The sequence below is a fragment of the Muscardinus avellanarius genome (assembly GCF_963383645.1).
Source record: "Muscardinus avellanarius genome assembly, chromosome: 3".
In the NCBI taxonomy this organism is placed as follows: domain Eukaryota; kingdom Metazoa; phylum Chordata; class Mammalia; order Rodentia; family Gliridae; genus Muscardinus; species Muscardinus avellanarius.
Window position 1 is genome coordinate 110,576,814 of NC_137788.1, and position 27,164 is coordinate 110,603,977.

Consider the following 27,164-nt stretch of genomic DNA (forward strand, 5'->3'; position numbering starts at 1 on the left):
TTGCAGAGGGCCTCACTATGTAGCTGAGGCTGTCTGCGAACCTCGATCCTCCTGTCTTAGTCTCCCAAGTACTGAGATTACAAGCGTGCACCATCACACCCAGCTAGGTTTTCTAATCTACAAAATTACATTTTAGACTTAACCTTACTTAACCTTTGTAGATGAGCCAGCTCAACTTCTTTTAATAAGTATGGGGAAGTTAAGTGGCTTGTCTCACATTGCAAAAGAGTTAGAAGCCAGGCGCGGTGGTACACACTTGTAATCCCAGCATTTGGGAGGCTGAGACAGGAGGATCAACAGTTTGCAGACAGCCTCAGCTACTACTTAGTGAAGCCCTTTGCAACTCAGTGAGACCCTGTTTCCAAATAAAGAATAAAAAATAGGGCTGGGGAGCTGGGCGTGGTGGCACAGACTTGTAATCCCAGCATTCAGGAGGCTGAGACAAGAGGATCCAGGTTTGGGGACAGCCTCAGCTACTACTTAGTGAGGCCCTTTGCAACTCAGTGAGAACCTATTTCCAAATAAAGAATTAAAAATAAAGCTGGGGTGTAGCTTGGAGGTAGAACGTCCCTGGGATCCATCCCCAGTGACACACACACACACACACACACACACACACACACACACAAATAGTCTGGGGGAGTAGCTCAGAGATAGAATGCCCCTGGGTTTCATCTCTAGTACCACACACAAAAAAAGTTTAAATGAATAAAAATGACATAAAGAAATCAGGGTTGGTTATTTTCACTGGGTAATGGATAAATGAGGAATTGTTCTTAGAGGGATTGCATCTCCATTTTTCTTTTGGCAGTAAGGATGTCGTGGAGTTAGAAAAAGGAGTAAGAAGCCAGGCCCAGTAGCATGTACCTATAATTTTTTTTTTCGTGTGGGTCTGGGGATGGAACCCAGGGGAATTTGACCTCCGAGCTATACCCCCTGCCCTATTTTTTATTTTTTTCTTTTGAAACCGGGTCTCACTGAGTTGCAGAGGGCCTCACTCACTGAGTAGCTGAGGCTATCCGCGAACCACGATCCCCCTGTCTCAGCCTCCCAAATGCTGGGATTACAAGCGTGCGCCACCACGCCCGGCATGTACCTATAATTCTATTACTTGAGAGGCAGAGACAGGAGGATCGCAGGATCGAGCCAGCCTCAGCAATTTAAGGAGACCCTGTTTCAAAATAAAAAATAAAGCTGGAGATCCGGGCATGGTGGCACATGCTTGTAATCCCATCAACAGGAGACTGAGACCGGAGGATCGCAGTTCGCAGACAGCCTCAGCTACTCAGTGAGGCCCTTTGCAACTCAGTGAGACCCTGTTTCAAAATAAAGAATAAAAAACAGGGCAGGGGGTGTAGCTTGGAGGCTAAATGCCCCTGGGTTCCATCCCCAGACCCACAAAAACAACAACAACAACAACAACAACAACAACAATAACAAAAAGACTTTCAAGAAAATCAAAGATGCTAGCTGGGGATGTAGTGTTTGCCTAGCATGTACACAGGCCTGGGTTTGATTCCCAGCATCGAAAAACTAAAAAGTAGCCGGGCGTGGTGGCGCACGCTTGTAATCCCCGCGCTTGGGAGGCAGAGACAGGAGGATCGCGCAGGTTCGAAGCTAGCCACGCGCGCTGGCTTAGGAGACCCTGTTTCCAAATAAAAATGTAAAAATAGGTCTGGGAGTGTAGCCCGGAGATAGAAGGGCTTCCAGGAACCCCAGTACCACCAAAAAAAAAAAAAAAAAAAAAAAAGAAAAACTAAAAAGTAGAAGACAAGCATTTAACCTGATGATTAAGCTGTTGACGTTTAATCACCAGATCCCCAGCATTGGGAAGCTCTCGGGATGATCTGAGTCACAGTTCTGCGCAATGTTCAAATGTTTCAGTAGCACATCGCCTGGTAGTTACCCAGGCTGGCTCCACTGCATTCAGAGATGAGTACCCAACTCTCTGATGAAGAAACTCATTTCATCTTTGACCGGATCTGTTCATGAGAGAGTTATAGCACTGAAGCTTTGCGTGGTAATCCCCCAGCCCATGTGCCCTAACCCTCAGCTCAAGAACTTCAGAAAGTCCCGACTCCAGCATTCTTAAGGCTTGGTGAAAACCCAAAGTAGCTCCATTCTAGAAGGGGTAGGTGGGGAGGCAATCTCTGGGACTATGTCATTAGTATCCAAGAAAAGCAGCTGCAGAGATTTAAAAGAAATTATTCTAAGCTGGGTGTGGTGGCGCACGCTTGTAATCCCAGCTTTCGGGGGGCTGAGACAGGAGGATCGCGGTTCACAGACGGCCTCAGCTACTTAGTGAAGCCCTCCGCGACTCAGTGAGACCCTGTTTCAAAATAAAGAATAAAAAATAGGGCTGGGGGTGTAGCTCAGAGGTACAATGCCCCTGGGTTCCAGCCCCAGTACCACAATAAGTAGGAAGGAAGGAAGGAAGAAAGGAAGGAAGGAAGAAAGAAAGAAAGAAAACAGAGAGGAAGGAAGGAAGGAAGGAAGGAAGGAAGGATAGAAGAGGGGCGAAGGGGGCGGCACACACCCTCCAAGATGTGCTTCAGCCCAAGGATGGCTAGGAACACATCCGGAGGCAATGAGGAGCCGCAGCAAGAAGTCAGGTGGGAAAAGCCAAGAGACCCTCAGAACCTGGAAGCGGGATTTCAAAGCCAACCAGGTGAGGAGGACCTGTCAGTGAACCAGCTCAAAGCTGTGCAATGCAATTCAAAATGAAACTAAAACTACTTGCCTTTTCGGCTATCAGCCTATCTGATGCACAGACACCCCCAGCTTTCTACTGAGAGAATAATAATGCGCTTGACTGGCCCCTGTGTATTACCCTGAATATTTGACAAGGCCAGAGGAGAGAACAGAATCCTAACAGACCACAGAGGACGCCAGCAGGGCAGAGACAGCGGGACAGAGCCCAGGAGGGAGGTGACCTGCGCTGGAATCGTGGGCTGCTGACCTGTGCCATCCACAGTCCCTCTTGGTTGGTTGAATGTGCTGCTATAGCCAGCTTAAATTCTTTCCTCTCCCTCCCTCCCTCCCTCCCTCCCTTCCTCCCTTCCTTCTCTCCCTTTCTTTCTTCCTGTTGGTTTGTGTTTAATTGGAGACAGAATCTTTCTCTGTTGCCTGGTCTGGCCTTGAACTCCTGAACTCAAGCAGTCCTCCTGTCTCAGTCTCCTATGTAGCTGGGACTCCACACCTGTGCCATCATATCCAGAGCTAAACTTTATTATTATTATTATTATCTTCATCATCATCATCATCATTGGTACTAGGGATTGAACCAGGGCTATTTTAGATCTAAGGTATATCTCCAGCCCTATTTTATGTTTCTTTTCTGAAGCAGGGTCTTTGTAATTTGCTGAGGGGCTCACTAAATTGCTGAGGCTGGCCTCAAGCCTGCAATCCTCCTGTCTCAGCCTTCCAAGTACTGGGGTTATAGATATCAGCCACCATTCCTGGCTTCTAAAATTCTTAATAATATTTTACAGCCAGGCATGATGGCACACACCTGTAATCCCAGTTCTTGGGAGGCGGAGGCAGGAGGATTGCAAACTCAAGGACAGCTTCAGCAAGTAGTCAGACTCATCAACCTATCAACCTAGTGAGAGCCTGTTTAAAAAAAAAAGAAAGAAAAAAGCTGGCGTTGTAGCTCAGAGGTCGGATTCCCCTGAGCTCAATTCTCAGTACCACAGAAATAATAATAATAATAATAATAATAATAATAATAATAATATTTTAATGAGAGGTTTTGTTTTTATCTTTTTTTTTTTTTTTGGTGGTGCTGGGGTTCCTGGAAGCCCTTCTACCTCCTGGGCTACACTCCCAGACCTATTTTTATTTTTATATTTTTATTTGGAAACAGGGTCTCTTAAGCCAGTGCGGCTGGCTTCGAACCAGCCCAGTCCTCCTGTCTCCGTCTCCCAAGCGCAGGGATGACAAGCGTGCGCCACCACGCCCGGCATGCCACGGGCTTTCTTGGGCCCTTTCCACATGGCCGAGAGACTGTTAGAAACCTGTCAAGTTGCCCCCAGCACCCAGAGGCTCCTGCAGTGAAGCAGGAGGATGCACCCCCTCTGCGTGGAGACCCCGTGGCACTTACCCCAGTGATGGGGATCCTGACGAGCCCCCAATTGTTAGAAATAGGGGAGCCTCAAATAAAGATTCAAGCAATTGGGAAGGAAAGAAAAGAGAGTTGTAATGTCAGCCCATGGGCACTGGTAACTAGACAGCCTTGGGCCTCGTCATCCATATTTTATATGGGAAGAGTACTCCCAGCCGGATGTGGTGGCGCATACTTGTAATCCCAGTATTCCGGAGGCTGAAACAGGAGGACCTGGTTTGTGGCCAGACTCAGCTACTTAGGGAGGCCCTTTGCAACTCAGTGAGAACCTGTTTCAAAATAAAGAATAAAAAATAGGGCTGGGGATATAGCTCAGAGGTACAATGCCTCTGGGTTCGATCCCTGGTACCGCAAAAAAAAAAAAAAAAAAAAAAAAAAAATGAGGTGTAGCTCAAAGGTAGAATGTCCCTGGGTTTTATCCCCAGTACAAGGGAAAAAAGCAAAAAAAAAAAAAAAAAAAAAAAACCAGCACTCCCAAGCTGGGTGTGGTAGCACACACTGTAATCTCAGTACTTGGGAGGCTAAGACAGGATCCCAGGTTCCAGAGCAGTTTCAGCAACTTAGCTGCAAGACTCTGTTACACAACTCAGGTAGAACGTCCCTGGGTTGAGTCCCCAGAGCCAAATAAATGTAAAATAAATCACACGGGAACAACTGGATTGCCCTCTCCACCACCTCACACCACACATACAACTCAAATCCAAGGAGTATTAAAGACCCAAGTAAGGGGCACAAAGTAGAACAAAAGACAATAATATAAGCCGGGCGTGGTGGCACACACTTGTAATCCCAACATTCAGGAGGCTGAGACAGGAGCATCGCGGTTCTTGGACAGCCTCACCTACTTAGTGAGGCCCTCTGCTACTTAGTGAGACCCTGTTTCAAAATAAAGAATAAAGGCTGGGCGTGGTGGCGCACGCTTGTAATCCCCGCGCTTGGGAGGCAGAGACAGGAGGATCGCGCAGGTTCGAAGCCAGCCGCGCGCGCTGGCTTAGGAGACCCTGTTTCCAAATAAAAATGTAAAAATAGGTCTGGGAGTGTAGCCCAGAGGTAGAAGGGCTTCCAGGAACCCCAGTACCACCAAAAAAAAAAAAAAAAAACCCAAAACAAAATAAAGAATAAAAAATAGGGCTTAAGCCAGGCATGGTGGTGCACATTTGTAATCCTTGCACTTGGGAGGCTGAGACAGGAGGATCGCACAGGTTCAAAGCCAGCCTCAGCTAGGCTCTCAGCAGCTTAGAGAGACCCTGTTTCCAAATAAAAAATATAAAAAATAGGTCTGGGAGTATAGCCCGGAGGTAGAAAGCCTCTGAGTTCCACCCCTGAGTATCACCAAAAAAAAAAAAAAAAAAAAAGGGCTGGAAGTATAGCTTGGAAGTAGAATGCCCCTGGGTTTAATCCACAATTCTGCAATTTAAAAAAAATCCATGAAAAAAAACCAAGCAACTATCTGGGAACAGATATTTACAACATAAAGCAGTCACAGAGGAACTGGGTATGGTGGGCACGCTTGTCATCCCAGAATTCGGGAGGCTGAGACAGGAAGATTCCGGTTCACAGACAGCCTCAGCTACTACTTAGTGAGGCCCTTTGCAACTCAGTGAGACCCTGTTTCAAAATAAAGAATAAACAATAGGGCTGGGGGTAGAGCTCAGAGGTAGAATGCCCCTGGGTTCCATCCCCAGTACTGAAAAAAAAAAAAAAAAAAACTAAGAGGACCAATATGCAGAAACATGATGGATTTTTATGAACATAGAAAGAGAGAAGGAATAAAATAAAGGTCCACACATAAATGGACATTTTCCCAAAAGTAGAGGGGAAATCCAACTGACTTATCTATCAAGGCATGAGAAAATGCTTGGCCTCTTTGGTAATCTGGGAGATGTAAATTAAAACCACAGCGAAGCTGGGCGCAGTGACTCACACCGGCAGTCAGCTACTTGGGAGACCAAAGCAGGAGGATCATAAGTTTGAGGCCAGCCTGGGCCACATAGTGAGACCTGACTCAGAACAAAAATTTCAAAAAGTCCGGGGAGAGAGTAGCTTAGTGACAGAGTGCTTGCCTCGTACATACAAGGCCCTGGGTTCAGTCCTCAGTTTATGAAAATAAGTTAATTGATAAAACCACAGTCAAATACTATTAAGCACCCAGGTGACAAAAATATTTAAGTCTGATAATCCCAAGCGTAAGAGAAGACATGGGAAAAACGGAAATTAAGTATAAGTTGTACCTGCTGGGTGCAGGGTAATTTTTTGTTTGTTTGTAGTACTGGGGATGGAATTCAGGGGCAGTCTATCTATGAGCTATACCCCCAGCCCTATTTTATTGTTTTATTTTGAAACAGGGCCTCACACTAAGTTGCAGAGGGTCTCACTAAGCTGCTGAGGCTGGCCACGAACCTGCGATCCACCTGTCTCAGCCGCCCAAGTACTGGGATTACAAGTGTGCGCCGCCACTCCTGGCCTGCTTGTAGAACAACTTAGTATACATAGTTTTGCTTTCCCTTCCACTCATTAATAATTATCATTAATAATTCTCATTAATAATTCTCATTAATAATTCTCATTAATAATTCTCCCCACAGTATGGACCCTCCATTTGGAGGGATTCCTGCCACGTACACCAGGAGACATATAAAAGAACATCCACAAGAAAGGTCGGGCTAATTAGCTAAAACCTAGAAACAAAACTCAGCTCAAAGACACATCAGAAAATTAAGAGTTAAAAAAATAAGCCAGGTGTGTGGCGCATGCTTGCAATGCCAGCATTTGGGAGACTGAGACAGGAGGATCGCGGTTCATGGACAGCCTCGGTTAGTTAGTGAGGCCCTCTGCAACTCAGTGAGAATTCTGTTTCAAAATAAAGAATAAAATTAGGGCAGGGGTGTAGCACAAAGGTCGAATATCCCTGGGTTCCATCTCCAGACCCACACACACACACAAAAAAAGACCAGTCTTTAAGGGTTTAAAATTAAGCCAATACAACAGGAGACAGGAGGTCGTGATGCCCGCCTAGTCTTCTGAGATTCTGCAGTCAGCAGAAACAGCAAGAAGCCAGCAGCAGATGAGATGAGGTGGTAGCAATCCACCCCGCACACTCGGCTGCCTGTTCTGAACACAACGCTCGGGACTTGCCCCGGGGGTAAGGGGCAGGTTCTAGGTCGTGAGGGTCAAACACTTGGGCAGAAGAGTCACCGAAGCAACCTACAGTTACCTTTACTGCACCATCACAAATCAGGGCAGAGGCGACCTCAGGCGGTGGTGAGGCGGGCTCTGTGTGGAAAAGCACGTGAGTGTAACTCAGCCACCTCTGCCGCCATGACACCGGCACTCGGGGTGCCCCCTGCCTGCAGGTGCCGCCAGAGCCATACACCCCTGTCCTTGGTCTGAGTCAACGTGGGATTTCTGTCCCCCACTGGCTGCCTCCCTCACGCTCAAGCCTAAGGATAAAGAGTCTTGTCACTGTGCCAATGTGTCTTTATCTGGCTCTTCTGATGGAGAGCCCACGAACCCCAGGAGTCTGTGACAGAGTGAATTAGCCGTGACTGGTTCATATAGTGGAATATTATACAGTCGCAAAAACCAAAGCCACATGGGTGAATCCAGACCCGCCTTGCAGGCAATGTTGAATGAAAAAAAAAAAAAAGGCAGTCACAAATTAGTATGTGGCCGTGATCCATTGACATGAAGACATAACATAAGCAAAATTAAAATTCATTAGAAATACCGACACAGTTGTTAAAACTACAAGGAAAAGAAATGATTATCCCAAAAGTCAGCACAGGACTTTCCATGAGGGAAGAGGGAGGAGCAGTGTTGTTATACTAGGTTATATACTAGGGCTTTCTCTAACTTTCAACTAGTTCATCAAACGAAGATATAGTTGTCGGTTAAATAGGATTACTAAATATGAATGGATATAGTTCATTAAAAGAGGAAGTACCCCGCCAGCCCTCGTGTCACATGGCTAACGATGCAAGCTGTGGTCAAGAGGCGCCCAGCGGGCGGGGGCAGCGGCTCCAGGACTGGGGGTCTCTTTCCTGACTGCAGCAGCTGCTCAGGCTACAGGGGGTTTCTGCCTCCCCAGGGCCTTGCAGATAGCTTTGTTTTTCTGCTCTGAAACTCCTTTAAAAAAAAAAAAATCAAAGCTGAGCTGGGCGTGGTGGTGCACACTTGTCATCCCAGCATTTGAGAGGCTGAGAGAGGAGGATCGCGGTTCGCAGACAGCCTCAGCTACTTAGTGAGGCCCTCTGCAACTCAGTGAGACCCTGTTTCAAAATAAATAAAAAATAGGGCTAGGTGTAGCTCGGAGGTAGAATGCCCTAGGTTCCATCCCAGTACTGAAAAAAAAAAAAAAAAAAAAAAGCTGTACAAACTCTACATAGAACAATAGGAAATAAATAGGAAGTGGGTGGTACCAACTATAGCAACAGGTTGGACATGCTGAGTGCCCGCGCACCCTGAGGACCCACTCCACCCAACCCTACCACCAGGAGCAAGACGGGCCAGAGGCTGCAAGCTCGGCTTAAATCTAGAACAGGAAGGAGGCTTAAGATTCCCAGGTGACCTTACATTTAGTTTTAATGAGCCTGTTTTTCTATCTTGGGGACTGAATCCAAGGGCATTCTTCTTCCATGCTGCACCCCCAACCCTTTTTATTTTTGAATTTGAAATAGGGTTTGCTGTGTGGCTGGGGCTGAGACTGGTGTGGTGTGTGGTGGACCTTTGCAAGTTTGTGAAGACAAACTTCACCCCGTAGGGCAAGAATGATGGTTTTGCTGTAGGAAAAGTCTTGGCCATGTTGGAGGCCAAGTAACCAAAGAGTTGTGAGTCCACTTGGAGACTAGAGTAGGGAGAGGTCCAGGGATATGGAAAAAGGAGAAACAGGTGCAACTTGGTGAGTACCTTCCCACTGAAAGTTACTTCTACCAGTTTTTTGGTCGTTTTTTTAATTTTTTTGATACTGCGGATGGAACCCAGGGGCATTCTACCTCTGAGCTATACCCCCAGCCCTATTTTTTATTCCTTATTTAGAAACAGGGTCTCACTGAGTTGTAGAGGGCCTCACTAAGTAGCTGAGGCTGTCAGCGAACAGCGATCCCCCTGTCTCAGCCTCCCTAATTCTGGGATTACAAGCGTGCGCCACTATTTTTTTTAATAGACTTTAAAAAACAACAGTTTTCATTTCAAACCAAAATTGACTGTAAGGCACAGATTTTCCTTCTACCTCCCACACAGCTTTCCTTGTCATCAACATCCTCCTGCAGAGGGGAACATTGGTGCAACTGATGAAGCCACAGCGACACACATTATCAACCAAAGCCCATAATTTGCATCAGGGTTCATTCTTGATGTACGGAAGGAAGGGTGATAGTCTAGGAGGGCAGTTCTTCCTGACTTCTTCTTTTTTTTTTTTTTTCTCGGTACCGAATGGAACCCAGGGGCACTCTATCTCCGGGCTACACCCCTGCCTAATTTATTATTATTATTATTATTATTATTATTATTATTATTATTTATTTTGAAACAGAGTCTAAGTTGCAGAGGGCCTCACTAAGTAGCTGAGACTGTCTGCAAACCTCGATCCTCCTGTCTCAGCCTCCCAAATACTGGGATTACAAGCACGCAACCTCACCTGGCTATCTCCTTGACTTCTAAATAAAAACTGATGAGGAATTCCAAACTAGGATTGAAAATAGGCCAGTCAGGGCCCACACCTAAAGACTAATCAGGGCCCTAACCTAAGGACCAATCAGGACCCAAATCTAAGAACCAATCAGGACCCAGATCTAAGAACCAATCAGGGATCCAGATCTAAGGACCAATCAGGACCCAGATCTAAGGACCAATCAGGGATCCAGATCTAAGGACCAATCAGGGATCCAGATCTAAGGACCAATCAGGGACACAGATCTAAGGACCAATCAGGACCCAGATCTAAGGACCAATCAGGACCCAGATCTAAGGACCAATCAGCAGAGTTGCCATGCTATATAAGCTGAGTTGAATCCAGGGCTGGTGAGCACTACTTGCAGGGCTGTAATAAGCAGGAAGGGAGGAGGTAGGGAGAAGAGCCACAGAGCTGCCCCACCAATGCCAGCAACAGGAGGTTACCATATTTGCCGCTGCAGATGAGGAACAGCAGGAGGAGCATCAGCAGTGACTTGTCAGAGGCTCCTGGGCAGTGGCAGCCAGGGCCAGCCTGAGCACCAGCGTGTGGTGACCCTTTTGAGTCCCCTCCCCTGTGCGGAGTTCTGGGTTTCCACCGTCTCTATGAAGGGCTGGACCCAGGTTTCTCTGCCTCCTGAGGTGAGTTCTCAGGAGAGGGGAGCTACAGACCTGAGGCCAGAATGTCTCCCAGGCCTAACCCATAGCAGTCCCTGCCTCAGTGCACTTCACCCCTGATGTTATGGGTTTGGACAGATGTTTAATGTTATGGTTTTGACTGTTATGGTTTGGGAAACTGTCCCCGGGGACCTCTGTTGGGTTCCCAGAAACTATTTCCATAAAACCGTGGGTTCTTGTCCTGAGCTAAGGATAGATATGCAATAGCCCGGACTCTTGCTGAAGATTTAAAGGAGTTTATTAAAAAGATAGAAATACAGAAGGCAGTCACAGCCCCATGCCACTCCTGATTGGCATGGGGGCGGAGGGGTTTGAACGAATTCACCAAAGATTTCTGGACACAGAGTATTCTTATAGCCGGTCTTCTACCCCACAAAGATCCGGCCCCTCTAGGGCCAGTCTGTTGATGTTGGGGGTTCCTTCCTGCAGGTCTGTCCTGTTTCCCTAAGCAGCCCCAGAATGTGTGAATTGATCATCGCTTAGGGCATCCTCTCTTGATTATGGAAGTCTGGGATCTCCTGAAGGTTCATGGCGTCCTTCCACTTCCTTGGGGATCTTATCTTTATACTGAAAAGGGCCTTGAAACTATCTCTATTGTCTTGCCTTGTCTCCCTTGGTGCCTGGAATCCTGCAGCCCCTTTCTCTGAAGGCCCTGGCTTCTTTACTACCAAAGATATATTTGAAAAATTGAAAATCTTTCCCAATACTGGTACATTAATACATTTTGAAGCCTCTTCCCAATACTGGTACATTTAACGACAGACATCTACCATTAAAGCAATACACACAGTAGTTTTTCTACCCTAAATATATACTCTTCTTGTCTGAGTTGTTTTTTTGTTTGTTTGGTACTGGGGTTTGGACCCAGGGGCATTCTACCTTTGAGCTATATCCCTGCCCCCTTAATTTTTTATATATTTTAATTAATTAATTAATTAATTAATTTGCGGTACTGGGGGTTGAACCCAGGGGCATTCTAACTCCAAATTACATCCCCAGCTCACTTTTTTATTCTTTATTTTGAAACCGGGTCTCCCTAAGTTTCAGAGGGCCTCACTAAGTAGCTGAGGCTGCCGCGAACCTGTGATCCCCTGTCTCAGCCTCCCAAGTACTTGGATTATGCCCGGCTTAAATTTTTATTTTGAAACTGGGTCTTGCTAAGTTTTAGCTGTGGGTCTCACTAAGTTGCTGAGGCTGCTCTTAAACCTACCATCCACCTGTCTCAGTCTCCCAAGAGTACAGGATACGATTCAAGAGCTCATATTTCTAATTGTTTTCCACCAAAGTGCTTCTCTTACAGGATATCAGAGGGCCGATGGCCCTTTTGGGGAACTGACATCAAAATCGTTTGCCCATCAAGTTCGCCGCGCTCACACAGCGGGGCCTCAGGGTACCGCTGGCTGATGGGCTTGTCACCTTAGCGAGGGCCTCATGGGCTCCTAGGCAGACAGGGGCAGTATTTTTGTTTTTGTTTTTTATTTTTACATCCCAATTCCTAGCATAAGTGTCCCCGCCAAATTTGCTGAGATAAACCAGAGAAGCCGACGCCTTCGCGGGTTTCCAGCATTAAACTAGCACCTTCTTCCACTAGTCCTCAGTGTGTATTGATCCGGTATTGGAAAATTGCTTTGGTATTCATTTCCAAAATGTAAAAAGTAGCGAGCGCCTGGGAGCTGCACAGGCACTTGGGCAGGGAGGGGCGGCAGCTGTTACAATGCAGAGCTCCTCGGTCCCTTTGTACTAATGATTAACCTATAGTAAAAGCTTCAGAGTCCATTGAAGCCTTGAGCCCTAAAACTATATAGAGGCCATCAGTGCCTCTGTTTACCTCCTCTCCTCTGTGACCCGACCCGGATGTGGAAAGGTCAACTGTGGGCTGCTTAGTTGATGAGCAACCAATACTGCCCAGTACAATAGGGGCGAAGGCCAGGTAGATTCTCGACCCCTGCACTTAGTAAGTGCGCTGTCCGGAGACAAAGAGGCACCACCTGCCTAAGAAATGAGTTACTAGCTTATTGCCTTGGTAACGCTGATAAGAAGATGCCAATACAAAATCTATTTAAAGGCTGGGTTCCCAGAAGGGTCCGAGTGCCATTTTCGGGCTCTCCAGTGTGCGTACCAGCACATTGCCTTTTCTTCTCTACTTCCTACTGATTTTGTAACAAAGACTTGTTAAACCAAGCTATTAGTTTTAATTTTTCTGTTCAACAAACTTTAGTCGAATAAGAAAAAAGAGCCCACAGCACCATTTAAACCACAACAGGTCTAGCATCTGCTATTATGAGCTCGTAGGCGGGTGTCACATCTTCTGCCTTTTAACAAGGCAAATGGACTCACTCTCCCCTTAAAGAGATAGTGGAGCACTGAACAGAAATGACAGCTCTAAGATCTGCTGTGTGGCTGGCCCTTTACCATCTCCCTAGCATCTCCATGACCACACGGGCACTAAAGTCTCAGTGGCTTCCTACAAAGCTGACTCTCCCCCACCCCAGCCTTCCCAGCAATGAAAGAGCATCTTCATTTTATACTTTCACAAATAAGCCAGGCGTGGTGGCACATGCCTGTAATCCCAGTACTTGGGAGGCTGAGACAGGAGGATCACAGGTTCAAGGATAGCCTTGGCAATTCAGCAAGACCCTAACTTAGCTCAGAGGTAGAATGTTCATGGGTTTAATCCCCAGGATAAATAATAAAAATAATAAAACAACCCACAAACCAACATAAAATTCCAGGGCTATTTTAAGGCATGAAAGGTGCTGTTTTCCAATTCAATTCTGTAGAGGACATTAAACTGTCTCCCCCTAAAAAAATAAATAAATAAATAACAATACTAAAACAAAAGGATTTATGATCTTTATACCATTTCACCCAGAGCTCCAAGCCCACTGCTTGCTGCCTTTTTGGAGTTTTTTTTCCTGGGGATTAAACCCAGGGTCATTCTACCTCTGGTCTATATCCCTGGCCCTTTTTATTTTGAAACATCTTGCTAAGTTGCTAAGGCTGGCCTTGAACCTATGATCTTCCTGTCTGAGCCCCTCAAAACTGGGATGATTTATTAGCCTGGTCTCTCTCGACTACATTTCAAAGGTGAAAACTAGACAGTCACAAACAGCCAGCAGTGTCAAGAAGCCCAGCCACAATCCCAGCAATCCACCAAGGCGAGTCCCTACCTTCAGTATGAAATATTCCCACTAAAAATGTCTCCTTCCAGCTAAGAGTTACAAGCACCCCCTTTGTTATGTGAAAAATGGTCGATATTCTCACTTTTACTTTTAGCAAACTGCTAAAGAAAATACGGCCCTGGCAATCAACCACTAAAATCTGGCTCTAAGTCTCAGTTTCTGGGTCCATGATGCTAACTACAAACTCCTCAATGGTCCACAAGTTTAACTCCTTGAGGGCGGGTCCATATCCAGTATCTTTTTTTTTTTTTTAATTGTACTGGGGCTTGAATCCAGAGGCATTCTACCTCCAAGTGACATCCCAACCCAGTTTTATTTTTATTGTGAAACAAGATCTCACTAGGTTGATCAGACTCTCACTACTTGCTGAGGCTATCTTCTAACCTGTGATCCTCCCGTCTCAGCCTCCCAAGTACTGGGAAGACAGGCGTGAGCCACCGCCACGCCCGGCTCACATCCAGTATCTTTACCAGCCAACACACCTCAGCACAAAGCTGTTCCTGAACAAAGACTTATACTAAAGGTCACTTATTTTCGTTCAGTAATAATTTCAAAGACATGCTGGGTGGAAATTTGGTCACAGTAAGTCAGAGGTTGATTCTGAGATATAATGAAAACAGCAAATAGGATGTTTCCTCCAAAAACATAGTTACAAAAAAAATAGGGCAGTGAGCGTGGGGTGTAGGTTCAAAGTATTTTTCTTCTCACAAGAGAGAATTGAGACCAACTTTTTTTTGGTACTGGGGACTAAACCCAGTTTAACCACTGGGTTTAAAATAGGTCTGGTTTAACCCTGACCTGTTTTTATTTTTATTAGGAAATGGTCTCACTGGGTTGCTAAGGGTCTCACTAAATTGCTGAGGCCGGTCTTGAACCTGCGATTCCTCCTATCTCAGCCTCCTAAGTACTGGGGTTACAGGCATGTGCCACCACACTTGGCTGGATTTGCTCCTCTCAAAAGACTTTTTTTTTTGGGGGGGGGTACTGGGGTTCCTGGAAACCCTTCTACCTCTGGGCTATACTCCCAGACCTATTTTATATTTTTATTTGGAAACAGGGTCTCTTAAGCCAGCGCGGCTGGCTTCGAACCTGCGCGATCCTCCTGTCTCTGCCTCCCAAGCGCGGGGATTACAAGCGTGTGCCACCACGCCCGGCTGAATGACGTTTTAAAGGCTGGGCGTAGGGTTGTAGCTTGGAGGAAGAGTGACCCTGGGCTCAATCCCTAGTACCAAAAAATGAAGTAAATTAAAGTAAACTAAACGTGGTGGCGCATGCTTGTAATCCCAGTACTTGGGAGGCTGAGACAGAAGGATCACAGGTTCTAAGCCAGCCTCAGCTACTTAGTGAGACCCTGTTTTCAAAATAAAGAATGGGGTCTAGCTTGGAGGTAGAATGCCCCCGAGTTCCATCCCCAGCACCACAAAAATAATTTTAAAAAATAAAATAAAATATATTGTTTTTTTAACCTATAAAATGTGAGATGCAGTTCTTACTGAAATCACCATTACTGAAATCACCATTTCCTGAAACTCTTAAGACATTTTAGAAACCACACTCTGAAGCCAGATATGGTGTCGCACGTTTATAATCCCAGCACTGGGGATGCTAAAACAGGAGGATCGTGGTTTGCAGCCAGCTTCAGCTACTTAGTGCGGCCCTCTGTAACTCAGTGAGACCCCGTTTCAAAATAAAGAATAAAACATAGGGCTGTGGTGTATGTAGCTTAGAGGTAGAATGCCCTGGGTTCCACCCCAGTACTGGAAAAAAGGGGGTCTGGGGTGTAGCTCAGGCAAGGGTTGATTGCCCCTGCTGAAGTTGAGCCCGGAGCACCAACAAACAAATAAAAGCAAAAGGCCCCCTTTTAGACTTCTCAGCTCCTCAGCTGCAAGCTGTGCAAAACCCCCAGGGCCTCCCTCCCAGCTCTCCATCCCCCTCCCGACCCGGCAGCGGAGGCCCAGGCACGCCTGTGCTCACAGCGCCCCCTGCTGCCCGCTCACCCACACAAGGCGCCGCCGCACCCCCTCTTCCCTGACCCCCTGTGCTCCTGGCGGAGCGGGGAGCGGGGAGAAAGAAAGAAGAAAAGCAACAGAATGCCCCACAAAAGTCAAAAGTCTTTATTTTATATATAAAAAATTTGTACAGTTTTAGTTCCTATGTTTAAGAAAAAAAAATCCCTAAAATTGCCCTCATGTTTAGATCCACTGCAAACGGTAAAAACAGGCTTTTTATATATTAAAAAAAATTTACATTTTACAATTTTCTACATGCATGCACAAGGTCTCAGCTCTGTAACCAAAAAGAAAAAAAAAAGAAAAAAGAAAAAGAGGGGTGGGTAGGGGGAAGAAAATTTAAAAAACAAAAAATAAATCTAGATCCAACAGTGGAAAATTCTACATTTAGAATCTCACTTGGAGGGACTGGAAAGGCCCCTTCCTTCTGTGCACAGAAGAGAACAAGTTACAATAACCACACACACCGGGACAGAGTCGTCAGCAGAGAAGTGCCCCCAAAGGGAGGGCGGAGGAAGGAGCGGACAGACCCACGGACACCAGGCAGGGGCCAGCGGAGAGGAGGCCTGCAGATCCCGGAGACAGAAGGCTCCAGGGTCCCAGAGGGCACGATGAGTGGCTGGGGCTGAAACGGACAGGGATGGGAGGAGAAGATGGGGCCAGAGGGACAGACAGTCCAAGACCACAAGCCCTGGTCCAGGAGGCGGGGCCCGAGGGGAGGGCAGGTCAGACAGCGGTGAGGTAGGTGAAGGTCTGCGGCAGTGTCCTGGCGCGGACGGGAAGCCCGGGTAGGTGTCTGGGGGTGAGCTGGGGTGCCCCGCAGTCCCAGAGCCAGCAAAGAGGCTGGGAGGCCAGCACGGCACCCCACGTGGGTGGGGTGGCACAGCCTTGCACAAGAGGCAAGATGACCCGGGGCCGTGGGCACTGCCCAACCCGCTGCGACTCGCACTCAAGGAAGAAGAAGAAAAACACACGCAGCCACACGCCGGACGTTCTGAAACGTAAGGACGACAGCCAGGGAAGACAAAGATACCACAGTTGTGACGCCAAGGACCGAGACACAGCCACTCTGACACAGCCCTTCGTGCTTAGGGAGAGAGTGGGGGAATGTCTTTGTCTTAGGAATAAGGAATGAAAAAAAATCACAGTGATTAAAAACATGGCAGGTTCTTAAAATAAACGCTCCCCCAGCCCCTAAGCGGGGGCTGCCACAAAACCCCCAATACCTGCCTTCTGCCTACCCCGACCCTGTCCCCAAACCACACCTCCACCTGCTCGTGCCTGCAAGGGTGACCCCACTGACCATCCAGGCCCTGTTTTCCAGGAGAGTGAGGTATTTATGTGACTCTGAAACCAGGTTTGTTTTTTGAAGCCAACATACATTTCCCAGGCCCCCAGGACAGGGTGTATTTTACATATGCCTGGCCCAGAACGCCCAGCCCTGGCCCAAAAGCTAAACTCTGAAAAACAGCCCTGCAAGCCCTCCCGCGGGGATCGGGGACAGGCACTGACCGATGAGCCCTCTCCAGTCACCGGGAGGTGGACAGCTGTTCCTTTTCAGAAAGGACAGGCGAAGCCATGTCTCATCTACTAGAAAGAGCCTCCCAGGGGAGCCCAAGGGCATCTGACCCCAGGGCACGCTTTACGAAGGCCAGTACCAGGAAAAAGAGGGCTCTGGGGCAGCAAGAGTTAAGTGCAAGCTGGGGCACGCTCCACCCCAGCCCAGGCCCGCCTCCTCCTAGATCCTGGGAGGAAGTATCCGGGTCTTTCCTATTTCTATCCCACTTGGGGGAAACTATGCAATTTTAACAGTATCTGATGTGCAGGCTCAAATGTACTCCGAAAATACGGATCAGAGGGCTGGTGGACTTTGCTCAGAATGCGAGCTAAACTGTCAAGAGTTTGGATTGGGTGCAAAGGCTACAGAGACAGGAACGGGGAGAAGGGCTAAGAACCCCCAAAATGTATAATCCTAGCCCCACACCCCAACATGGAGCTCAGAGAACCAGGCAGGGAGGGAGAAGGGGACCCTGGAAGGTCACGGAAAAAGGGACCCCCTGAGGCAAAGAACCCGACTTAAGGCAGGGGCGGGGAGAAGCTGCGGCTCCTCCCCAGGAAGTGCCAGGCGGCAGGTCCCCGGTGCAGAGAGGTCAGCAGGGCTGGGCAGCCGGTGCAGGACCACGGGCTGGGCAGGGTCTGCAGGCCGCCGCTCAGGGGCAGGAGTCTGTGCTTCATGGGGAAGGGTCGGAAGATTCAGGGCAGGTCCAGGGACAGGGTCAGGGACAAAGGTCTGTCCAACCCCAGGGATCTACTGTGCCCTGGCCTCTGGGAGCTGGACGGCAGAGACACAGCGGACCTGGCCCAGGCCTCTGCCTGCAGTCCCTCGCGGCCGTGTACATCCAAGCCGCAGGTGGAGGCGTCAGTGGAGAATGGTCTCTTCTTTGCTCTAATTGCGTAAGAAGGGGAGGGCAGCAGTGGTGCCATGGCAGGCGACTCCTAATGCTGGGCCCTGTGGCCGGAGCATCCTTGTCCCAGAACTGCGGGGTGCTATGAGGGGGAATGGCGACCGCCCAGCGGGAGTTTGGCACCATGGCTCTCTGGGGCCACACCAGTACCCCCCAGAGAAACCCTGCTGGGGAGACCTGGAGAGATCTGCTAAAAAAAAATTGGGGCTTTAGAGCAAAGGCCGGGACTACCATCAGGAGGGCCTGGGCCCCTTCTGAAGGGGCTAGCATTGGAAAAGTTTGGGGCCCAAGAGAGAGAGAGGCACTGAGTCCTGCAGGGCTGGAGCGGGTCCCAGGTACTGCCGACAGTGGGGCGGTCTCTCCAGGCTCACTGGGGGTCAATCGAGGAAGGGGCGAGGGGGGGTGAATTCAAGTAAACAACGAGCCGGAGGAAGAAGGCGGGGGTCCTGGCAGGGCCCGAGCCCTGAGCCCCCGCACCCCGCGCGGTCACACCGAGGTCTCCGACTGCAGCCTCATGACAAACTTGTGCGACTTAGGATCCACAAATTCCTCAGAGAGTTTGAAGAACGGCACCTTCTTGGTGCTGACCACCAGACTAAAGTCCGGGCGCTTGAGGAGGAAAATGATACCATCCTTCAGCCCGCTGGTCACCGGCTCCTCGCTCACCAACGTCCACTGCTTGGCCAGCCAGCGCTCCTTGTGGTACTGGATGGTGGGTCCGGCCGCCAGGTACCGCTCCAGGAAGGCCTGAGGAGGGGACACAGGGCTGCCTGGAATCCCTCCCGCTCACTCAACTGGGCGCTGGGACGCTGCTTCCAAACACCGCCAACACGCCCTGAGCTCATGTTACACACGTGCTCCAGCATCTCAGAGAGTGCGAGCAGAGATTGCTTTATGAAGCCAGGTGCGATGGCACACACCTGTCTTTCCAGGACTCAGGAGGCTGAGACAGGAGGAGTACAGGACCGAGGCCAGCCTCAGCAACTTAGGGTGACCCTCGGCAACTTAGCAAGACCCTATTTTAAAATCAGAGATTATAAAAAAGCTGGGGGAATAGCTTGAAGGTAGAAAGTCCCTGGGTTCAATCTCCAGTACAACAAGGGGGGGAAGGAGGAAGAGGAGGAGGAAGAGGAGGAGGAAAGGGTGGAAGAGGAGGAGGAAGAAGAGGAGGAGGAGGAAGAGGAAAGAGGAAAAGGAAGAAGAGGGGGAGGAGGAAGAGGAGGAGGAAAGGGTGGAAGAGGAGAAGAGGAGGAAGAGGAAAGAGAAAAAGAAGAGGGGGAGGAGGAAGAGGAGGAGGAGGAAGAAGAGGAAGAGGAGGAAAGGATGGAAGAGGAGGAGGAGGAGGAAGAGGGGAGGAGGAAGATGAGGAAGAGGATTAGGAAGAGGAGGAAGAGAAGGAGGAAGAAGAGGAAGAGGAGGATGAGGAGGAGGATGAGGCAAAAGTGGAGAAAAGGGTGGAAGAGGAGGAGGAAGAAGGGGAGGAGGAAGAGGAAAAGGAAGAAGAGGGGCAGGAGGAAGAGGAGGAAGAGGAGGTGGAAGAGGAGGAGGAAGAGGAGGAGGAAAAGGCAGAAGAGGAGGAGAAGGAAGAAGAGATGGAGGAGGAAGAGGAGAAGGTATAGTCTGGACAAGGCCTCCCTCATTCTTCCTCCCCGTCCTCCTCCCAACACGGCTGTGTGACTAGCAGATCTGCATGGGATGCAGCCAGAGACCAAGGTTACAGGGCACCATCCTCAGCCACTGGCAGGAGCAGCCATCCATCTTGGGGGAGGAGGCGCGGTCGTAAATGAGCAAGGACCATGGGCCCGCTGAGGGGGCGTAGGTGGTATAGGTATGGTGGAATTTGGGATCTGGAAATTCCAGAGTCCCTATAAGGATGAAAAGTAGGCCTCGACCGTCCCCCTAAGTTCTTGTGTGTGTGTGGCGGGGAGGTGTACTGGGGATGGAACCCGGGGGCATTCTACCTCAGAGCTACACCGCCAGCCCTATTTTCCTTTCCTGTTTAAAACAGGATCTCACTAAGTTGTGGGGGACCTCGCTGTCCCAGCCTCCCGAGTCCTGAGTTGACAGGCACGGACCAGGCGCCCCAGGAGTGCCCCACACCGGAGGACGGGGCGTGGGGGTGGGATGGGAAGGAGGCGGCAGGGCCGGTGGGCTACCTTGGGCGTCATGTCGTGCGTGATGCAGAACTCGAGGTGCTGCAGTATGCTCTCCATGGTGTGGTAAGGCTGCTGCTTGGTGGTGCGCAGGTACTTCTGCATGGCCCGGGCCATGGACGCGAAGATGGCCTGGGCGGCCTCGCGGGGGTCCATCACCTCCCTGGGGTTCTTCTCCTCCTCCTGCAGCCGCTTGATGTGAGTGAAGGCCTCCTCCACCGCCACCACCAGCCTGGGGGACAGGCAGGGTCTGCACAGGGGGACGCCACCCCGCCCGGCTCCCACCACCCTAAAGCAAGAGGCCGGCCGGGTGTGATGACGCAGGCTTGCAATCCCAGCGCTTGGGAGGCTGAGACAGGAGGATCGCGCAGGTTCGAAGCCAGCCTCAGCTACTGAGTGAGGCTCTCGGCAACTTAGTGAGGCCTTGGTTCCAAATAAAATATAAAATAGGTCTGGGAGTGTAGCCCGGAGGTAGAAAAGCCCCTGGGTTTCATCCCTAATACAAAAACAAAAACAAAAAAAAAGAGTCCGTCTGGACAAGCCCATCGGTGTCTAGGGCTGGGGCTTTCCCCCACTGAGGACAAGAAACTATGACAGAGCAGAGTGAGGCCAGCCCAGAGACTCGAAGAGGGCAGGTCAGACCCAGAGACAACTAGGAACTGAGCGTCACATCAAACTCTAGGGACAAAGCCTTCTTAAACAAGAGCCCTGCTGGGCGTGGTCGCGCACACTTGTAATCCCCGCGCTTGGGAGGTGGAGACAGGAGGATCACGCAGGTTCAAAGCCAGCTGCGCTGGCTTAAGAGACCCTGTTTCCAAATAAAAATATATAAAATAGGTCTGGAGTGTAGCCCGGAGGTGAAAGGGTTTCCAGGAACTCCAGTACCACCAAAACAAAAACAAAAACAAAAAAACAAAACAAGAGCCTGCACCACCACTCCACTCATCAGAAATGGATAGGTAGAAGCCGGCATGGTGGTGTTGGTGCATGCTTGCAATCCTAGTACTTGGGAGGCTGAGACGGGGATTGCAGGTTTGAGACCAGCCTCAGCTACTCAGTGAGACCCTCTGCAACTTAGTGAGACCTTGTTTCAAAATAGAATAAACTAGGAGCCGGGCGTGGTGGCGCACACTTATAATCCCAGCATTCGGGAGACAGACAGGATCACAGTTCACAGACAGCCTCAGCTATTTAGTGAGGCCCTCTGCAACTCAGTGAGACCTTGTTTCAAAATAAAGAATAAAAAATATGGCTGGGGGCGTCGCTTGGAGGTAGAATGCCCCTGGGTTCCATCCCCAGTACTGCAAAAAAGTAAAATAAAATAAGGAGATCATCTTACTGGGCCTGGTCTTAGTCTCATGAGCGCTTTGAGAGAGAAAGAAAGGGCTGCCTTGGCGCTAGATGAGGAGGTGACTCCGCCTGGAGCCAGTGAGCTTGGAGGGAAGACGAAGCTCCAGAGAGCTGCCTTGATCTCAGGCCTGACCCCAGAGCAGATGCCACGGGCATTCTGCCGCACAGCTGCTAGGCAGACGGCAATTAGTTGCGGCCATGCTGGACTCAACAGCATCTGCCCCCCACGGCTCCCGGCAGCGGGAGTCCCTGGCCAGCCTCCCGCCTCTCCTCCCGGGACCCACCTGGCCCTCCGCTTGCGCACCCTGCGCTCGTGCTCAGCCTCCTCATAGTAGTATTCATTGTGACTGCTGTCCCGCCGCCGGGCGGCCGCCGCGATCACAGCCCGGGACTGGCCCGTGGAGTTGTTGGTGCTGTTTTCTGCACAGGTCGGGACAGAGCGGGCGGTCACATCAGAGTGCGCCCTGACCGCCCACTCCAGGCGCTCTGGGGACCGCAAATGTCCCCACCACCTGGGGTGGCTCCCGTTCCCGGCCCTCCTGGCCACCTCGGGAGAGGGGCAGGCTAGCGGGCAGGGGTCTGCAGGCAACGCCGGCCAGGCTCCAGAGGGCCCTGAGGCCAAGACAGGGCAGACACGGAGGGCCGGATGGGTGGGGTCGGGGGCACCAGAGCAGAGAGGGACAGCAGTCAGACCGGCCACCTGAAGTCAAGCAAAGGGACAGGAAGGACAGAGGGGGCTGGACACAGGTCAGAGAGGGGGGAAAGTGAGGGCGGGAGGGAGGGAGGGCCGCAGGAAGCCCCTGGGCGGAGGAGCAGGGCTGCTCACCCTCGCCGAGAGAATACACCTTGAAGCCAGACACTTTCTTGGCCAGGACGGACTTGGGCAGGTTGAGGAGGGCGGGGTTGTAGACAGGGAAATCATGGTAATACTTCTCCAGGATCCACACGGCCACGCGCTGGATGCTGTGGGGGAGACACAGGAGGGGAAGGGGGAGGGAGAGAGGGGAGTGGGGAGGACACATCAGGGCAGGTCGCGGGGCACGAGAGGGCACGGGACAAGACGAGCTGCCTCCAGGATGCCTGGCTGCGCCTGAGGACCACTGACCAGGCTCCCACCCTGTCCCCGAGGCACTGCCAGGCTCTGTCTGCCATGCGGATGCACCAGGCAGAAAGGCACCGGCCTGGGGTCCCCTCATCCCCCTCCTGCATCTTCCTGAGTTTCTTTTTCTCGCAAGATTCTCTTTTCTTTTTTCAGGGATGGAACCTAGGGGCATTCTACCTTTGAGCTACACCCCCAGCCTTATTTTTAACTTTTTTTTTTCCGGGTCTGGAGATGCAACCCAGGGACATTCGACCTCTGAGCCCTATTTTTTATTCTTTATTTTGAAACAGGGTCTCACTAAGTTGCAGAGGGCCTCACTAAGTAGCTGAGGCTGCCTGGGAACTGGGACCCTCCGGTCTCGGCCTCCCGAATGCTGGGATTACAAGCGTGCGCCACCACGCCAGGCTTAAATCTTTATATTGAAACAGGGTCTCACCGAGTTGCAGGGGGCCTCACTAAGTAGCTGAGGCTACCTGCGAACTGCGATCCACCTGTCTCAGCCTCCCAAATGCTGGGATTCCAAGTGTGCCCACCACGCCTGGCTTCTCCCAAGGTTCTTAACAGACCAGCACCAGAAGATTCTGACACTGTGCAGGCCGGAGGGAGAGGGGATCCTGCCCACACATCTAGGGCGCAGAGTCACCCACCCCTTACCCTCTGTGACTCCTTCTGGGGTCCCTCGTCTTAGTGACAACTCCCTAAGTGCTCACACGCAGCGGCGCCTCCATGAGGCAGCTGAAGAGTCTGTGCCACCTCTGTGTCTTGGGTCCACGGTCCCCTAAGATGCCTGCCCCCAGCACCTCTGTGTCTCGGGTCCACGGTCCCCTAAGATCCTGCCCGCGCACCTGAGATGGCCCACGTTGTAGAAGCGGCTGGCGCCGTCGGTGGAGCGCACCACCTTAAGCGTGAACTGCGGCTGCAGCTGGCGCAGCTCCAGCAGGACCACGGCCAGGTAGTGCACGAAGAGCAGCGCGTCCACCAGCGACACGGCGAACTGCACGACGCCCTGGTAGCTGCGCTCGCGGGCGTCCAGCACGCGCACGCCGTAGAAGAGCCAGTAGGAGACCACCAGCAGGAAGACCAGCACCATGAGCAGCGAGCGCAGCGCGAAGACGCGCGGCAGCGCCGCCTTGGGCCGCCGGAAGAACAGCGCCCAGCTGCCCAGCAGCAGGATGAGCAGCTTGAAGGCCACGGAGATGAAGAGGCCCTCGCACGCCGCGCCGCACGGCTCCAGCTCCTCGCGCCACAGCAGCGGCGGCAGCAGCAGGAAGGCCAGCGGCGTGAGGAAGGACAGCAGCGCCAGCGTGGCCCCCGCCGCCACGCCCAGGTGGCGCGAGCAGTCCAGCGGCACGCTGTCCTCCATGTCCTTGGCGATGCGCGTGAGGTCATCGTGCGAGATGCTGTGCTCCGAGGTGCCAGTGACCACCGTGGTGGTCTCGCCCCAGTTGTCATCCTGCAGCGGGGGGGGGGGGGGGGGCCGCGGGGAGGGGCAGAACGGGAGGGGGAGGAGGGGAGGGGGAGGGGGAGGAAAGAGGAGGGGGAGGGGGAGGAGAGAGAAGAGGGAGGAAGGAAGAGAAGGAGGGGAGGAGGAGGGAGAAGGGAGGAAGAGGAAGAGGGAGGAGGAGGGAGGAAGGAGGAAGAGAGAGAGGGAGGAGGAAAGGAGGGAGGAAGAGGGAGAAGGAGGGAGGAAGAGGAAGAGGGAGGAGGAGGGAGGAAGAGGGAGAAGGAGGGAGGAAGAGGGAGAGGGAGGAGGAGGGAGGAAGGAGGAGGAGAGAGAGAGGAGAAGGAGGAAGGAGGGAGACAGAGGGAGGAGGGAGACAGAGGGAGGAGGAGGAGGGGAAGGAGGGAGGAAAAGGAGGGAGGAGAGAAGAGGAGGCGAGGGAGAAAGAGGGAGGAGAGGGAGGATGAGGAGAGACAAGGAGGAAGGAGGGAGAAGGAGGAAGAGGAGGAGAGAAGAAGAAGAAGAAGAAGAAGAAGAAGAAGAAGAAGAAGAAGAAGGAGGAGGAGGAGGAGGAGGAGGAGGAGGAGGAGGGAGGAGGAGGAGGAAAAAGAAAGGGAGGAGGAGGGGAGAGGAAAAGGATCGGAGACCAGGGACACACGGGAAGGAGGAGGCAGACAGGAGAGGGGATCAATAGACAGGCCACCATTTATGTAGCCAGGGATGCACGCTGCTGCGTGCCCCACTACAGATGTCGAGGTCTGGGCAGCTGGACACTGCCAGCACGGCCAAGACCCTTGGAGCAACAGGCTCCAGACGCAGGCCCAGGGGCCTACGCAGGCAGTGACAGACATCTAAGGGCAGGCTCTCCGGAAAAACAGTCAAGCTTCCCCAGAACGCTGGGACCCTTCTGGCCCCGTGCCAGTGATGTGAAAAAGCTAGATGGCTTAGGGGTTCACAGCCCCAGCGGCACACATCACACTTGCCTGCGGAGCCGGGACGCAGTGACTGCTGGGAGTAAGACCCATCAACCCTTTTTATTAAAAGCTCCCCAGGTGAGTCTAATGTTCATCCGAGATTAAAATTCGTTGAACTAGTGTTTGTCTTATAGGGAGCTACTCAAAATGTGCCCTGTTATGAGCCAGGCGTGGTGGGAATGCTTGTCATCCCAGCATTCAGGAGGCTAAGACAGGAGGATCGAGGTTCAGCCTCAGCTGCTTAGTGAGGCCCTCGGCAACCTAGTGAGACCCTGTTTCAAAATAAAGAATAAAAATAGGGCTGGGAGTGTAGCTCGGAGGTAGAATGCCCCTGGGTTCCATACCCAGTACTGAAAAAAGAAAAAAGAAAACCCTTAAGAAACCCTTAAAGCACTTAAAAACCTTAGAGACCTTAGAAAAACACTTAAATACTTAAAAAAAAAACAACAACCAGGACCCAGTGTTGCAGGGGGAAAAAATGGAAAGAGAGAGGGGGATGCCTCCCTCTACTATTGATCTGAGAAATATCACAGCTGCAGAAACACCTTCTGAGGAATAAGAAGCTGGGGGGAGTCTGCAGCTGCCTAAGATGCTCCGGAGAAGAGGAGGAGGAATGAAACTTGGGCGACCCCATGTCACCTCGAAACCTGCCCCTGCTTTATGCGGGAGGAGCGCGGCAGCCCCAGGGGTCAGGACCAGGGCAAACTCAGCCCCGCAGACTTTTTTCCCCTGTGATGCTGTTCCGCAGGCTGACGCCAGAGGGCACAGGAGTACCCAACCGGAAGGTGAGGGTACCTCCGGGTTCCAAGGCCCGCCCATCACCTCCGCCCTCCTACTACAGATCCCAACCAACCTGACTGGCAGTTGCCACCGGCTCCAGAGGAGCCAGGAGCAATTCCCAGACACTGCGGGTCACCTTGCCTCTGGGGACAGTGAGGCTGCTGCCAACCAGGGGCGCGCCATATAACCCCTGCAGCAGTCCTGCCTGGGGTCGCGAAGAGGAAGCAGGTATAACCCCAAGCTGGGCTCTGTCAAGAAAGCAGGTTTCAAGCAGGGCGTGGTGCCCCAGGCTTGTAATCCCCAGAACTTGGGAAGATGGGACAGGAGGATCTCACAGGTTCGAAACCAGCCTCAGTTACTTAGTGAAGCTCTCAGCAACTTAGAGAGACTCCGTTTCCAAATAAAGTATAAAATAGATCTGGGAGTGTAGCCTGGAGGTAGAAAGCCCCTGGGTTCCACCCCCAGTATCATAAAAAAAAAAAAAAGAAAGAAAGAAAAAGAAAGCAGGTTTCCCACAGGCCCCTGGATTCCATCCCTAGTACCACAAAAAGAAAGAAAAGAAAGAAAGAAAGCAAACAAGCAGGTTTCCCAGCCGTTGTGAAAACCCAGGCTGGACGAGGTGGCTCACCCGCTCGTCCCCCCGCGTGGACTCGTTGTCCAACAGGGGCTCCCCCGGAGCCTGGATGGTCACCGACTTGTCCCCTCGGCTCCCGTCTCGGCTCTTGGAGCGGTGTCGGTCCCGGCGATCCCTGAGTCAGAGGCCAAGGCAGGGGCACAGAGTCAGGAGGGGCCAGGCTCCCGCAGCCCCCCGCCGCTTGGCACGCGCCCGCGGGGTCCCCGAGCCCACCTGTGCTTGCGGGAGCTGCGGGAATGGCCCGACTTGTAGGAGTAGCCCGAGTACTGGGACTCGGTGTCCATGGCGTCCGAGCGCCGGACCTTGTGGCGCTCCAGGGCCGCAGGCTGGGGCCTCCTGGGGGGCCCCACCGCCACCTCCTTCTGCACTGGCTTCTGCAAGCCAAGAGGCACCTTCAGGAAGTCAACCGTGACCCGGAGGGACTCTATTTTGCTGGACGGGTGGGCCTGTCTCAGAGAAAATCAAGCGACGCTCCTGGAGAAAGGAAGCAGCTGGTAAGAGGGGTGGGGGACAGAGAGGAAGGCCACCCCCAAAAGCAGCCCCCGCCTGGGAGCATTTCCTCCAGCGCCCACTGCAGTGCTCTGGGTTCCTCCTGGCCCGCCTGCA

At 51.4% G+C, this 27,164-nt stretch overlaps 1 protein-coding gene across 1 annotated transcript; it reads right to left on the bottom strand.

The window, feature by feature from the left end:
- Positions 1-18,610: 18,610 nt before the first annotated feature.
- VANGL2 (VANGL planar cell polarity protein 2) lies at positions 18,611-26,842 on the bottom strand (the record flags this gene model as incomplete). Its single annotated transcript, XM_080692793.1, has 7 exons — positions 18,611-18,871; positions 20,281-20,509; positions 21,912-22,047; positions 22,454-22,590; positions 23,575-24,182; positions 26,553-26,673; positions 26,772-26,842. 7 exons carry the CDS (start codon positions 26,840-26,842, stop codon positions 18,611-18,613), a joined length of 1,563 nt encoding a protein of 520 aa, XP_080548919.1.
- Positions 26,843-27,164: the final 322 nt, after the last annotated feature.